The sequence below is a fragment of the Mytilus galloprovincialis genome, chromosome 1, assembly GCF_965363235.1.
Source record: "Mytilus galloprovincialis chromosome 1, xbMytGall1.hap1.1, whole genome shotgun sequence".
Taxonomy (NCBI): domain Eukaryota; kingdom Metazoa; phylum Mollusca; class Bivalvia; order Mytilida; family Mytilidae; genus Mytilus; species Mytilus galloprovincialis.
In genome coordinates, this window is record NC_134838.1 from 54,870,260 (window position 1) to 54,886,829 (window position 16,570).

General features: G+C 32.4%; 1 protein-coding gene across 2 annotated transcripts in view; it reads right to left on the bottom strand.

Moving 5' to 3' along the window:
* Positions 1-2,821: 2,821 nt before the first annotated feature.
* Positions 2,822-16,570, bottom strand: part of LOC143079000 (nucleolar protein 8-like) — a 39,736-nt gene continuing 25,987 nt past the window's right edge. The window contains exons 11-17 of one of the 2 annotated variants that reach the window (XM_076254108.1): positions 13,432-13,537; positions 12,629-12,715; positions 11,387-11,610; positions 10,489-10,612; positions 8,642-8,730; positions 3,472-3,554; positions 2,822-2,996 (exon numbers count right to left, since the gene is read on the bottom strand). In XM_076254108.1, the coding sequence (XP_076110223.1) occupies positions 2,886-2,996; positions 3,472-3,554; positions 8,642-8,730; positions 10,489-10,612; positions 11,387-11,610; positions 12,629-12,715; positions 13,432-13,537 (824 nt within the window). In that variant the 3' untranslated portion in view covers positions 2,822-2,885. Of the gene's footprint in view, positions 2,997-3,471; positions 3,555-8,641; positions 8,731-10,488; positions 10,616-11,386; positions 11,611-12,628; positions 12,716-13,431; positions 13,538-16,570 lie in introns of both variants that reach the window. The other variant, XM_076254102.1, reaches the window with a different exon arrangement.

A 16,570-nucleotide genomic window follows, 5' to 3' on the forward strand; every position in this document is an offset into this window, starting at 1 on the left:
TGGAGAAATTAAATAAGCATAAGAAAAAAAAATTGTATAAGAAAAAATATTGAATAATAATTTCCTGTCAATATACATAGTATGTCCTTATTATCTACAAAGTTTCGTGAAATTCTGTTGTGTGGTTTGAGAGGAGTTGCGATGACAACCTGTTGCAGTAGTACATTAAAGTAAATAAGTTCAAAGGGGCGTAACTCCTAGAAAAAAAATTGAATCGCAATTTCCTGTCGATATGCACAACTACATAGTATGTCCTTATTATCTGAAAAGGTTTCGTGAAATTCTGTTGTGTGGTTTGAGAGGAGTTGCGATGACAAACTGTTGCAGTAGTACATTAAAGTAAATAAGTTCAAAGGGGCGTAACTCCTAGAAAAAAAATTGAATCGCAATTTCCCGTCGATATGCACAACTACATAGTATGTCCTTATTATCTGAAAAGGTTTCGTGAAATTCTGTTGTGTGGTTTGAGAGGAGTTGCGATGACAAACTGTTGCAGTAGTACATTAAAGTAAATAAGTTCAAAGGGGCGTAACTCCTAGAAAAAAAATTGAATCGCAATTTCCCGTTGATATGCACAACTACATAGTATGTCCTTATTATCTGAAAAGGTTTCGTGAAATTCTGTTGTGTGGTTTGAGAGGAGTTGCGATGACAAGAAACAGGACTGACGGACTGACGGACGGACGGACTGACAGACGGACGGACTGACGGACGGACGGACGGGTCAAAAACATTATACCCTCCGCAACTTCGTTGCGTGGGGTATAATTAAAAATATTAGGACTATATAAAGCAACCCAATTTTTATTTCTTTTTTATTAGGTCAATGGTATAGGGGAGATAATCCCAATTGATGTAATAAATAAGGGAGATAATTCCTATTGACGTAATAAAAAATTGTACTGAAATTTATTAGGACATTATCAACCAATCAAATTGCGAGAAATTTATCTAAATCAGGATAAAGTTAATTATAAGTCTTACAACTCATGTCTCATTTATAGTTCTATTCCTTTCCTACCAAACACATCATTACTCAGAGACTGTTTGACACAAGTCTTTTATACTTAGTAAGAATTTTAAAATAGCTGTCATATTATCTTTATAGATATAAGAAGATGTGGTATGAGTGCGAATGAGACAACTCTTTTTAATTCTTTATTTATACAGCACATGACATTTCGCTATGGTGTAACCATCTAGTTATCAATTCATTTACATACTACAAAAAAATTATTTAATATCATCTGTTGAATATAGTTATAATATATCAAAGGTACCAGGATTATAATTTAGTATGCCAGACGCGCGATTGTAGTGGTGGATCCAGAACTTTTCCTAAGGGGGGGCCCGCTGACTGACCTAAAGGGGGGGGGCCACTCCAGTCATGCATCAGTGATTCCCTATATAATCAACCAAATTTTTCCCACGAAAAGGGGGGGGCCCAGGCCCTACAGGACCCCCCTCCCCCCCCCCCTGGTTCCACCTATGGATTGGTCTACATAAGACTCATCAGTGACGCTCAGATCAAAATATTTATAAAGCCAAACAAGTACAAAGTTGAAGAGAATTGAGGATCCAAAATTCCAAAAAGTTGTGCCAAATACGGCTGAGGTAATCTACGCCTGGGATAAGAAAATCCTTGAAGCTATACCAGAAGATTACAACCATCTTTTGATGTTTTTGACTCAATATAAAAAAGAAGATGTGGTATGATTGCCAATGAGGCAACTGTCCACAAGAGACCAAAATGACACAGACATTAACAACTATAGGTCACCGTACGGCCTTCAACAATGAGCAAAGCCCATACTGCATAGTCAAGCATGTAAAAGTACAGGATGGCAAGCACTTCCATCAAATCAATGATTTGATAGACTGTACCAGCCAAGTGTGACATAAATAAGGGGCAAAATCTTTTAATCACAGAGCAGTATCACAGTTACTTGGTTTCAAGTGTGAAGCAGAATATGCTTGCCAATCCAAATAACCAGCCATTGATGCTGCAGGCAAAGCAACACCAATATATTGCTTCCTCGACTATTGTCACTGGCACGATAAAAACATAAAATTATTAGTTATCAAAGGTACCAGGCTTATAATTTAATACGCCAGACACAATTTTGTCTACATAAGACTCATCAGTGACGCTCAGATCAAAATAGTTACAAAGTCAAACAAGTAAAAAGTTAGTGTAAAAAATATTTTATTTTTTAGAAAATTCCAAAAATTTGTGCCAAATAGGGCTAAGGTAAGCTATGCCTGGGATAAAATAATTCTTACTATTACAAACAGTAAATTTGTAAAAATGACCATATAATTGATATTCATGTCAACAGCAAAGTGCTGACTACTGGACTGGTGATACCTTTGGGGACAAAACGTCCACCAGCAGTGGCATCAACCCAGTGGTGTAAATAATCATCAAAGGTACCAGGCTTATAATTTAATACCTCATTCATTATCACAAGTCTAAGAGAAAAAGACCAAATGCATAATAATATGAATTTGTACCAAAATTATTTTCTTGGCAAACTCTTGACATAGCAATTTTTATAATATATTTTGAACTTGACCTGTAACTTGCCATGATAAAACAATATACCTAAAATCAAATCAATATCTTCAAGCACCAAGAAAAAAAGTGTAGGAAACTGATATGCCAGTTTGAAGGATGGACAAAACGACGGAGTGCAAACCTAAAGTTCCTTTTGACTTCTCTGTAGGGGACTAAAAAGACTTACAATGAGACTGACAGACAAGAAAGAATTTAATACCTCTAAATGCAATAATGTGACATAACACAGTAAAACACACTTAAGTCATTTCATGTTTATTTTATTAGAGAATGAAATATATTATTACACATTTCATATATTAATAATTTATCTATTTTTTAAAACTGCATGTTTCTTGTGAGCATCTACTTTCTTATGGCCCTGTTTATCCTCTATTTTCTTCTTTCGTAATAGCCTTTTATGTTTTGTCCTATAAGCCTGGAAACAAATATGAGTAACAGTAAAATAATTCTAAAAAGTTGAACAATTTCAGATTGGCAGGAAGGTGTTTTTTTTAATTTTCAATTCCAAATTTGTTGAAAACAGGACATTTTTTATATTAATCGGTTGTTATACAAAAAATAAAAAATAAATCATTCTCAGAGTTTTGCATAGTAATACAGTCCCCTACCAGTTAAAAATGTAATTTACTATAACAAAATACTAACTTAATCTATGATTGGTCATGGTGTAAAAATACAAGATAAGATAATTAATTTTTTCAATTGAATTATTTCATATTTTTCATGTCAGGGCCTTTTATAGCAGACTATACAGTATGGGGTTTTCTCATTGTTGAAGGCTGAACGGTTGCCTACACTTATTGCTTACATCCACTTCATCTAAACTTTGGTGGATAGTTTTCTCATTGGCAAGCATACCTCATCTCCTTATTTTTATTATAAAAGATTACCTCAACAAGATCTGCTCTTTTTTGTAACCATTTATCTTTGACAATATCTAGATCATCCTGTCTACAAAACTTGTTTATTCCTTCTGCAATATGAATAAATAAACAGTAATAAAATATCCCCAAAAAGACAATCATATATTGTAAATATCTTATGAGCTATAGATTTAAGGCATAGATTTTAAAAAGTTAAAGAGAGAAAAAAACCAGTAAAAGCTTCTGAACAGTTATTTTTTTTATACAAATCTGAATTTTATGCAATGTCTTTCCTGCTTCATTGACCCATTGATTTTATGTTGAAAGTTTAAAAAATAAAGAGTTTTCTACATGAATCTCATATATACTTAACATTTTTAAATATTATTTATACACTGTGGATTCATTATTATTCATTGAATACCAATTTCCGTGGGTTTCACGGGTACAGGTGAACCACAAACTCATATGTTCAATGAATTAAAATTTTCTATAGGATCTGAATACAGACATTGGCAAAACCACGAAAAATCAAATACTCATGAAAATACTCAATCAACGAAAATTGATATCAACAAAAATAAATGAATCCACAGTATAATCACATGTACCCCATACAATCATTCCATACACCAAATATAGTTTACCTACTGTTTATAGTTTCTGAGAAACAGACCTCATCATGTAACTTTAACATTAATTATCGATCCATTAAAGAGGTCGAAGTCAATTGAACCCTGTCAGACAGACATGTTGATTGCAATGAACCTAAATACTGTATAAAGTTATAAGTGAGAAATTCACATGACAAAGAACAGTAATTTTTTACAAGCAGTTGCTGGAAGCATAAACTAGAGGCTCTAAAGAGCCTGTGTCGCTCACCTTGGTCTATGTGAATATTAAACACAGGCCGCAGATGGATTCATGACAAAATTGTGTGATGGTGATGTGTTTGTACATCTTACTTTACTGAACATTCTTACTGCTTACAATTATTTCTATCTACAATTAACTTGGCCACGTAGTTTCAGAGGAGAAGATTTTTCTAAAGGATTACTAAGATTTACAAAAAATGGTTAAAAATTGACTATAAAGGGCAATAACTCCTAAAGGGGTCAACTAACCATTTCGGTCATGTTGACTTATTCGTAGATCTTACTTTGCTGACATTTATTGCTTTTTACAGTTTATCTCTATCTATAATAATATTCAAGATAATAACCAAAAACAGCAAAATTTCCTTAAAATTACCAATTCAGGGGCAGCAACCCAACAACAGGTTGTCCGATTCATCTGAAAATTTCAGGGCAGATAGATCTTGACCTGATAAACAATTTTACTCCATGTCAGATTTGCTTTAAATGCTTTGGTTTTTGAGTTGTAAGCCAAAAACTGAATTTTACTCCTATGTTCTATTTTTAGCCGTGGCGTCCATCTTGGTTGGTTGGCTGGGTCATGCCACACATTTTTAAAACTAGCTACCCAAATGATGATTGTGGCCAAGTTTGGTTTAATTTGGCCCAGTAGTTTCAGAGGAGAAGATTTTTGTAAAAGATTACTAAGATATACGAAAAATGGTTAAAAGTTGACTATAAAGGGCAATAACTCCTCAGGGGGTCAACTGACCATTTCAGTCATGTAGACTTATTTGTTAATCTTACTTTGCTGAACATTATTGCTGTTTAAAGTTTATCTCTATCTATAATAATATTCAAGATAATACCCCAAAACAGCAAAATTTCCTTAAAATTATCAATTCAGGGGCAGCAACCCAACAACAGGTTGTCCGATTCATCTGAAAATTTCAGAGCAGATAGATCTTGACCTGATAAACAATTTTACTCCACGTCAGATTTGCTCTAAATGTTTTGGTTTTTGAGTTATAAGCAAAAAACTGCATTTTACCCCTATGTTCTATTTTTAGCTGTGGCGGCCATTTTGGTTGGTTGGCCGGGTCACGCCACACATTTTTTAAACTACATACCCAAATAATGATTGTGGCCAAGTTTGGTTTAATTTGGCCCAGTAGTTTCAGAGGAGAAGATTTTTCTAAAAGATTACTAAGATTTACGAAAAATGGTTAAAAATTGACTATAAAGGGCAATAACTCCTAAAGGGGTCAACTGACCATTTCGGTCATGTTGACTTATTTGTAAATCTTACTTTGCTGAACATTATTGCTGTTTACAGTTTATCTCTATCTATAATAATATTCAAGATAATAACCAAAAACAGCAAAATTGCCTTAAAATTACCAATTCAGGGGCAGCAACCCAACAACGGGTTGTCCGATTCATCTGAAAATTTCAGGGCAGATAGATCTTGACCTGATAAACAATTTTACTCCACGTCAGATTTGCTCTAAATGTTTTGGTTTTTGAGTTATAAGCCAAAAACTGCATTTTACCCCTATGTTCTATTTTTAGCTGTGGCGGCCATCTTGGTTGATTGACCGGGTCATCAGACACATTTTTTAAACTAGATACCCCAATGATGATTGTGGCCAAGTTTGGTTAAATTTGGCCCAGTAGTTTCAGGAGAAGATTTTTGTAAAAGTTAACGACGCCGGACGACGGACGACAACAGACGACGGACGCCGGACGCCGGACGCTAAGTGATGAGAAAAGCTAAAGATGAGGTCAAGGACAAATGACATATGAAAAATGTCTTGCAATGTACAAATAAATCTATAGTAAGTAAAAACATGTCAAATTTAGAAGAATACTGAAGGGCTATTGAAATGCAATAAATGTGGAATGTATGATGTCCCCGCTTGCATATAAGGTTATACAGGGACATTACACAAGAAAAGTAAAAGTGACCCTTTCCAAATTCATACTTGACCTAAGATTTGTGGTTATAAGCATTGTTTCTCTAATTCTATGGAAAAATATCCCTTTCCGAACCCATTGTATAAAAAAAATTTAATCAACGTGTGGTTGCTGATGATCTCAGAAGATGATTGGCTGAGTCAAAGGGTCATAACCTTTCTCAGCTCCCTGAAATGATCAAAATGTTCTAACAGGTGTTAATGAAATTGACAACTTCATGGAAAGTGGAAGGCACTCGAAGGGGATTTTGGTTTTGAAAAAAGGAAATTTATCTTTTAATCATTAGAGAAACAGATTATTACATAGTAAAGCGTGGATTATAGGATTTATCCAATCTCAATAGTTAAATCCGATAATCCACTTGTATCAATGTAATAATCTATAGTATAAGTTTCATAACATTTGGTTGATGCAAAAAAAGAAAACAGCAATTTTTCCATTTGTAAAGGGGCATAACACTAGAAAGATAAAAGTGATGAAAACAAAATTTATCTTTAATTTGTGTTTTGTGGTAATATGCATTATGTATCAGATTCATATGGTTTATTTGAGGCAAACTAAAGTTAGAAAACGAAAACAAAAACATCATCACTATTTCCAATTATAAAGGGCATAACTCTAGAATGGTAAAAGTGAAGCCTAAAAAAACTCAAACTTGATCTGTGTTTCATAAAATTTAAGTTAGAGAACAATTTTAGGACACCAAAACATATGACAGACGGTAAAGGGTAAAACTTAATGCCCCTCTGCTAAGGCATAGGCATAAAATGTCTTGCAATATGTAATTGATTTTGAAACAAAAATTTAACCAGGTGCTCCGCAGGGTGCAGCTTTATACGACCGCAGAAGTTAAACCCTGAACAGTTTGGGCAAGTATGGACACAACATTCAAGCTTGATACAGCTCTGAATTTGGATTTAGATTAAATAGTTGACACAATATAGGTTTCTGACATAGAATGAATGTGGTTTAAGAACTTTAACTTAATTCTTTTTTAAATTGGAGGTCCAATATCCAAAATCAAAATACATGGTTAGATTCGGCATATCAAAGAAACTCAAAAATTCAATTTTTGAAGAAATCTAATATTTACCTAGATTTGGACTAACTTGAAAACTGCGCTTATAATAAAAAATCTCACTTATAATTAAGTTATTGTGTGGGACAACCAATAAAAATGCTTATTTGGGCCATTTTTAGCCCCTAATTCCTAAACTGTTTGCGATAAAACTCCCAAAATAATTCCAAACCTCTCTTTTGCGGTCATGAACCTTTTGTTAAAATTTCATAGATTTCCATTAACTCATACTTAAGTTACTATGCAAAAACCAAGAAAAATGCTTATTTGAGCCCTTTTAGGGCCCCTTATTCCTTAAGTGTTCGGACCAAAACTCAAAAATTCAATCCTAACCTTCCTATTGTGGTCATTAACCTTGTGTTTCAATTTCATGGATTTCTATTAACTTATACTTAAGTTATTGTGCGAAAACCAATAAAAATGCTTATTTGTGCCCTTTTTTGGCCCCTAATTCCTAAACTATTCGGACCACAACCCTCAAAATCAATCCCTACCTTCCTTCAAATGTATTGACCCCTCTTTTAAAAATTTATAAAGATCCCTTCACTATAACTAACTAAAGTTATTGTCCGGAAACTAAATGCATCTTCGGACGACGACGCAGACGACAACATCATACCATTATACAAGGCAAATATTTTTTTGCAATCGTATAAAAATTACAGATATCATGAAAAAATGATACCTTACCTAACTCTTGCAAGAAAGAAAAAAAAACTCATAAAAATTCAAAAGCCGCATATAATCAACTTGATACTTATTGGAAAACTAACAGTATTATGAAAACTCATTGACAAACAGTTTGCAATCAATAACAAAGCTCTTGTAAGGGAAAAAGTGAATGTATGGTGAAAAACTAATCAAGTCAAATTATAGTGTATGATGGTCTACATGAATAATAACATAGTAAACTGGGTTACAAACATACAAATTTTTAAAACAGTTTTAAAAATATCATTTTCATTGTAAATTCAGAAATTATTGCGAGCATTTATCATTGTGATTTTGTCATTTAACCCTTAAATGTGATTTTAATGTCACGATTTTGAGAAAAATTCTGTTTAATTCATATCAAATATTTCAAAATGCGGGTTTAAAATATTGCGTTTACAACTCTGTTGCATTTTTCATAATGATAAAAACTTCACAATAATTTCTGAATTCAAAGTATATGTTAAACAAAGTTCAAGTTGTTTCCTTCTCAATCAAAACAAAAAGCAAATAACAGTTGTTGTTACTAGGAACTATATATTGTTTGTTTACCATACTAGTTAGAATAATTTCTTACCAGATATTCTTTCATCATTTTCTTGAAAGAAAAAGAAGGATTTTGCTGAGCTAAAAACAACAGGTTCTTTCTCTTTTATGTCTTCATCACTGAAAAGTTTAAATGTTATACATACAATTACTAAATGATTAAAATAGAAATTTGAGTAAATCAAAATTTTGTGCATGGTTTGGAAAATTACATGTTTGCAAGTCTTGATTGATTTTAATGCAAATGTTTAAAATGAAATTCTAGATATTGGACAACTTGACATTGACAATATATCAAGATTTAAAATTCTTGTAAGAAATGTTTTGGGTCATTTTTAAATAAATCTTGTTTTTCGTTTAATAAAACTGCCACTCTACATTGTATGATAATTGACTGGTCTCTTTAGGTTTCTGTTTTAATTCTCATCGGAATATCAGGCTTATGATGCAATTAATTTTGACTGTATTAACACCAGCCAGGATACTACAATGAATTGACCAAGCTAAAATAATTTACTTTGTTATTTAATAACTTTTCACCATATGCTACCTTCTAATTGTTTTTAAAATCATTTTTGTTGTTGTTTAAAACAAAGTGATGTGCGTGCAATAAATTACTAAGTACAGAGCTTGTTTAACAAATACAAGATAAGATAATTTTCATGCCAATTTAAACTTATAAAACGAAGATCAAGACTTCTTATTAGAAGGCTTTTTAAAACCCAATGATGTATTCCCATTTGATAGTCAGAAGAAAATGTATCTTTTTTTAAACTACTTTCATTCAAATTTGATAATCAATTTCCAGATCAAATTTATGGTCTCACAAATGAAAGAAACTTATTACATTTCTTTTCATTTAAATTCAAAACTTACGCAAAGGAGTAGGTCCGGTAAGGACCGATTTTGGCCTAAAATTTTAGGTTCATCTGACGAAAGATTTTGACCACTTTTTAAATACTTAAGTGTCTATTTTATTTGAATTAATTAGTTTATGGGAAAGATTTTAACTGATTTAGTCATTAAAAACGATCTGATTCAAGCTCAAATATGAAAGATCTACCAAATATGCCAAAAAATGTCACTTTTCAGATGGTTTTTGGAAAAAATGGAAGTGGCCGCATCCGTGTTCATCCTCAACCTTTATATATGTTATGTATTATCATCAAATACAACTTACATTTCAATATTAAGGATGAACACGAATGCGGCTACTTTCGTTTTACACGAAAACCGTCTAAAATTTAACTAAAATGCTAGAATTGTGAAGATTTCAGTAATTTAGCATGACTTAATGGTGCTAGTACCGGATATATATGCATTGTATTGTCAAAAACAGCCCATATTTATGTAGCAGAAGCATTCTACTGTCCAATAAATAACTAAAAGTTTACTTTTTAACAATTTTTGTCTTACTGGACCTACTCCTTTATTTTATTTTTTTTATTGTATCAAAACATTGATGCTGATAAACAAGTGCTGCATGCCTGATTTAATATGCTGTGTCTTTTGGTATGAAAATAAATGTTAAAAAAGGGGAGACAAAGTCCTGACTTTCCAGTCACAAAAAAAATTATTGAAAAGTTAACTCGATTAAGTTTGAATATACAGATGAGAAAGTTTTGTATGAAAAATGAGTGCATTCCAAACAATTTCAGCTACTGTAAATTCAGAAATTATTGCAAGCATTTATTATTGCCATTTGGTCATTTTATATTAAAATGCAATTTTAATTTTTACTATATTGAGAAAAATCCTGGTTAATTCATATAAAAAATTTCAAAATGCGACTTTAAATTATTGTGATTATAACCCTGTTACATTTTTCCCATTAATAAAAACATCCCAATAATTTGTGAATTAACAGTAGTTACTAACCTCATGTAGACATCAGAGTTATCATTCCCATCATCCCTATCAGAATCACTGCTTTCATCATCAAACTGCTGTTCCCATGGAAACAAACTGGATTTGTGCTGCAATGTTTTCATACCACTATCTTCTGCTATAAAATTTTAACACAAAGAAAAATATCTAATTGTGCACATAAGATTGATATATTTACTACAGGACCCCGTTTACAGATTCAACGATTGAGTTCTTGGTGAAGTTATTTGGCATTTTAAGCGAGTGAAATTCTTTCAACATGTGACATAGAGGATTTTAAATTTCAAATCAGACCAATTATGTTTTGAATTTACTCAAATTTTTTATACAACATTTTTGGAAATATTTTTTTTTTAGAGGAAACTGGAGACCTCAATCACGCACTTGTGTATAAATATTTTACACATTCAATCATTGATGTTCTAATTGGGGTTTGCTGCAACAAAAATGCTGTTAAATGGGTTGGTTGACTGTTTAGCAATATCTACCACACAGAAGACCAATTTATGACCTTGCTGACATTACCCATTGATGTTTATTTCAACAAGAAATGTTGTGTTAGATTGCTCATAATGCACTGATTTTCAAACTTGTCTTAGACGTTTCAGATACAAACTTTTCATATTCATGTATTTTTAAAATTACTGGCAAGAACTGTACACATTAGAGTGCGAAAAATTAAGACCTGCTGAGGCACTCTAATGTGTACAGTTCTTTTAAGACCTGCCCTGAATTTATTTGTCCCCAGCACCATGTTCCCCAGGAAACAAGATAATATGGCAAAAATAATGTGTTTTGTAGTACATTTTTTCTGCTTTTTTCCCCCCCTTTCAGTCCTCCATTTTATTCTTGATTCCTGGATCCACAACATTTATAAACATTCACTCACCATTCTCATCATTTTCAATATCATTTTCCTTGGAAGTTCCAGTGCCAAATGCTGATAATAGGGAAAATCCTTTTGGTTCATCCAAATCTTTACTGCTTGGTTTAAATGCATCTTTTAGAGAATCAGAAACTTCAAAAAACTTATCCTTGCTAACTTCTGGCAAAACTTCTTCATTTTCTTCATTCTCAGTAACTTCAGCATCTTTCTTCTTTTTTGATGACTTTCTGAAAAAGAAATATTCAGCTATATATGTATATTCTGTAACTTAAATAATTCTAATATCAGTAAGAGTATCTTGTAAAAATCTGAAGTTTTTGAATGAAACTTCTGTATGATGTAAATCATTATTGCTCTTATCATTGCAAAAAAAGTAAAATTATATGATCTTTTAAAAAATAATGTTAAACCTATTCATAACTAATAAGATTGTATATTGTCGTTATTTAAATCATGAAATGTCATTTGTGGAGGAACTAAGACATCCAGTCTGATTAAAACCAGCCCCCTTGACAAAAGTAATTGGCAAGTTTGTCACAGAATCCTTAGTAAAATAAAGTATTACCAACAAACAGCCTAAAAGATTGTGTAACAATGTTTGTGTGGGGCATTTTGTTGTAAGATTCATAAAAGGCTTTTGCTTGCATCTAAACAGACAATATCTTAAAATGAGGCTATTTTGGCCATTTTTGCAGGTTTTTTTTCTATTTTACAAGAAGTATGATGATCTGATTAAAATATGTATTTATGTAAGTAAATCTATGCATTCCATATTTTTTTAATTCTCCATATACTATACTTATTATCTTTGCATTTTTCTCCTATAGTGTATGATGGGAAGGATAACTAAAGAAATTGTATTTTCCTATTAATTTAAGGTAATATCTCCACTTTAGATATAATATTTACTTTAAGTTCAAGTAAAACGAGAAAAATCAAGAAATTTAACAAATTGTACACATTTAGACATAATTTGTTGTCATGGTGACGTGTTATAAGTGAAATTTGTTTTTATTTTCTGACCCCCTTGTACATGTACCTTAGGGTGTTTGAACAAAGTAAAGATATGAAAGATATACATTTCGCTGATGGGCAAAAAGCAATAAGGTGTACTAGAATGATTCTTAAAATGTTTGAGTTGATGATATATTCATATTTTGAATTTATGTAACAGCTTTGTTGATGTCACCCAGAACAGCTTTTTGTATGGTCATTTTCTACTACCGGTAATAATATTTAATTTACTTGTCTTTCTTTGGTTGACTTTCTACTTGCACTTCGTAGTGTGTATGGTCTTCTCTACTAGGGTCAAAATGTAAAGCTGATACATCTCTGCAATATATAAAGCAAATTATATACATTTATCAAGTAACCCCAAATCATTTTCAAAATGGGAGACATGATAAATTTCACAAAAATATAAAAATTTAAACTTTTATATGAATATGAGTAATGTAATTGTTCATGGTTTCAAAAATCCAAATTCTTCTTTTATATAAAATAGAACAGTTAAAATATGTTACTTTTTGTATATTAAATTTGCCCTGCCACTATCCAACAGATTGATTCTTGCTCCATAACTTTGTAAAAGAAATCAATGATATTTAGACACATATACGAGGGTGGTAATGCCCTTTACCATCAAGCCTCAAACGGTAATTTTTCGGCTACCATTAGTGTCAAATTGGTTAAAAGTTTACTGTGATTCGTAAAAATATTCTTATTTTGATTCGTTCGATGTCTGAAATAATTATTACCGTTATTTTTAGAGAAAAAAAAGCGTGATTCGTCAAATTCAGCTGATTTTTTGTCGTTTAAAAGAAAGTGTACATTTTATCGTCAGACACTATGAATTACTGTTAACGTCATGTTGCAAGAATTTTTACCGTTATACATTATGAAGGTACCCTCATGTACACACAACTTCTTTCCTAATGTCCTTGGAATTGATTTTATAAAATAAATTTAGGTGAACTACTGAATAATATAAAAGTATGCTGATGGATCCAAACCAAGGATCAAACAAGAAAACAAAATAAAAACTATACCTGAACAGTTTTCCTTTCCTTTCTGGTTTAATTTTGGTACCAACAACTTGTTCTAAAATTTTCAATGATTTTGCTCTCTCATCTTCCTCGGTTGGTTCTGGAATATCTACAAACAGAATATGTATTAGTATCTGCTCTTTTTTCTGTTTTTAACATTCTCAATCTGATAAATATTAGTAAGATATTGATAATATAATTTTAAAAAGACAAGAAATTAGCTGTCAAATTGACAAGTTTCCTGAATTTTAAAAGTGCTTTCAGGCTTGTTTGACCTGCCACCTTCTGTGTCTATTTACCAATCCAAGAAGGACTATAACTGCTGAACAAAAAAAGTGAAAAGTGTTCATACACAAAACCAGATGCTCCACAGGGCACAGCTTGATACGACAGCAGAGGTCGAACCCTAAACAGTTGGGCTAAGTATGGACACAACATTTAAGCTTGATACAGCTCTCAATTTGGATTGTAATTAAATAGTTGACACAACATAGGTTTCTGACACAGAATGAATGTGGTCTAAGAACTTAAACTGAAAAACTTAAAAAAAAAATTTAATTGGACATTTACCTATAATCTAAATACACTGTTAGATTCAGCATATCATAGAACCCCAAGAATTCAATTTTTGATGAAATCAAATATTGTTCAATTTTAGACCCTTTAGACCTCAATGTGGACCAATTTGATAACTGGGCCCAAATATTAAAAATCTAAATATATGGTTATATTCAGCATATTGAAGAACCCCACATATTCAATTTTTGTTAAAATCAAACAAAGTTTAATTATGGACCCAAATTTGGACCAACTTGAAAACTGAGCCCATAATCAAAAATATAAGTACATGTTTAGATTCAGCATATCAAAGAACACCAAGAATTCAATTTTTGTTAAAATCAAACTAAGTTTAATTTTGGACCCTTTGGACCTTGATGTAGACCAATTTAAAAACAGGACCAACAAGAATGTGTCCTCAGTACACGAATGCCCCACTCGCACTTTCATTTTCTATGTTCAGTGGACCATGACATTGGGATAAAAACTCTAATTTGGCATTAAAATTAGAAAGATCATATCATAGGGAACATGTGTACTAAGTTTGAAGTTGATTGGACTTCAACTTCATCAAAAACTACCTTGACCAAAAACTTTAACCTGAAGTGGGACAGACGGACGAACGGCCGGACGAACGGACTAACGGACGCACAGACCAGAAAACATAATGCCCCTCTACTATCGTAGGTGGGGCATAAAAATAAATAATCTAAATGCACGGTTAGATTTGGCATATCAAAGAACTCCAATAATTCATTTTTTGATGAAATCAAACAAAGTTTAATTTTGGACCCTTTTTTGGCCCCTAATTCCTAAGCTGTTGGGACAAAAACTCCCAAAATCAATCCAAACCTTCCCTTTGTGGTCATGAACCTTGTGTTTAAATTTCATAGATTTCTATTTACTTATACTTAAGTTATAGTGCGAAAACCAAATGTCTTTGGCCAACGCCGACGAAGACGCCAATGCCATACCAATATAACGACCAAAAAAATTTCAATTTTTGCAGTCATAAACAAGAATGTGTCCACAGTACACGGATGCCCCACTCACACTATCATTTTCTATGTTTAAAGGACTGTGAAATTGGAATAAATTCTCTAATTTGGCATTAAAATTAGAATGATCTTATCAAAGGGAACATGTATACTAAGTTTCAAGTTGATTGGACTTCTACTTTATCAAAAACTACCTTGACCAAAAACTTTAACCTGAAATTTGCACTATCATTTTCTATGTTCAGTGAACCGTAAAATTGGGGTCAAAACTCTAATTTGGCATTTAAATTAGAAAGATCATATCATAGGGCACATGTATACTAAGTTTCAAGTTGATTGGACTTCAACTTCATCAAAAACTACCTTGACCAAAAACTTTAACCTGAAGCCAAAAACTTTAACCTGAAATTTGCACTATCATTTTCTATGTTCAGTGAACCGTAAAATTGGGGTCAAAACTCTAATTTGGCATTTAAATTAGAAAGATCATATCATAGGGCACATGTATACTAAGTTTCAAGTCGATTGGACTTCAACTTCATCAAAAACTACCTTGACCAAAAACTTTAACCTGAAGCCAAAAACTTTAACCTGAAATTTGCACTATCATTTTCTATGTTCAGTGAACCGTAAAATTGGGGTCAAAACTCTAATTTGGCATTTAAATTAGAAAGATCATATCATAGGGCACATGTATACTAAGTTTCAAGTTGATTGGACTTCAACTTCATCAAAAACAACCTTGACCAAAAACTTTAACCTGAAATTTGCACTATCATTTTCTATGTTCAGTGAACCGTAAAATTGGGGTCAAAACTCTAATTTGGCATTTAAATTAGAAAGATCATATCATAGGGAACATGTGTACCAAGTTTGAAGTTGATTGGACTTCAACTTCATCAAAAACTACCTTGACCAAAAACTTGAACCTGAAGCGGGACAGACGGACGAACGGACGAACGGACGAACGAACGGACGGACGAACGAACGGACGGACGAACGGACGCACAGACCAGAAAACATAATGCCCCTCTACTATCGTAGGTGGGGCATAAAAAATCTTAATTGTTTTTTTCAAGTAGTCACTGAGCCATGAAAATGAGGTCAAGGACATTAGACATGTGACTGAAGTAAACTTCATAACATGAGGCATCCATATACAAAGTACAAAGCATCCAGGACCTCCACCTTCTAAAATATAAAGCTTTTAAGAAGTTAGCTAACTCCGCTGCAGGATCACTATCCCTATGTCTGGCTTTCTGAGACAAAAGTCAGACTCAACGAAAATAAGATACTTTAGGCAGAGTTGAGGTTATCAATTTGACAAATACTTCAGTTCTGAACTTTTTTATTTATTGATTGTGTTTTAACTTTTATAATAAACTAGAGGCTCTAAAGAGCCTGTGTCGCTCACCTTGGTCTATGTGCATATTAAACAAAGGACACAGATGGATTCATGACAAAGTTGTGTTTTGGTGATGTGTTTGTACATCTTACTTTACTGAACATTCTTGCTGCTTACAATTATCTCTATCTATAATGAACTTGGCCCAGTAGTTACAGTGGAAAATATTTTGTGACAAGAA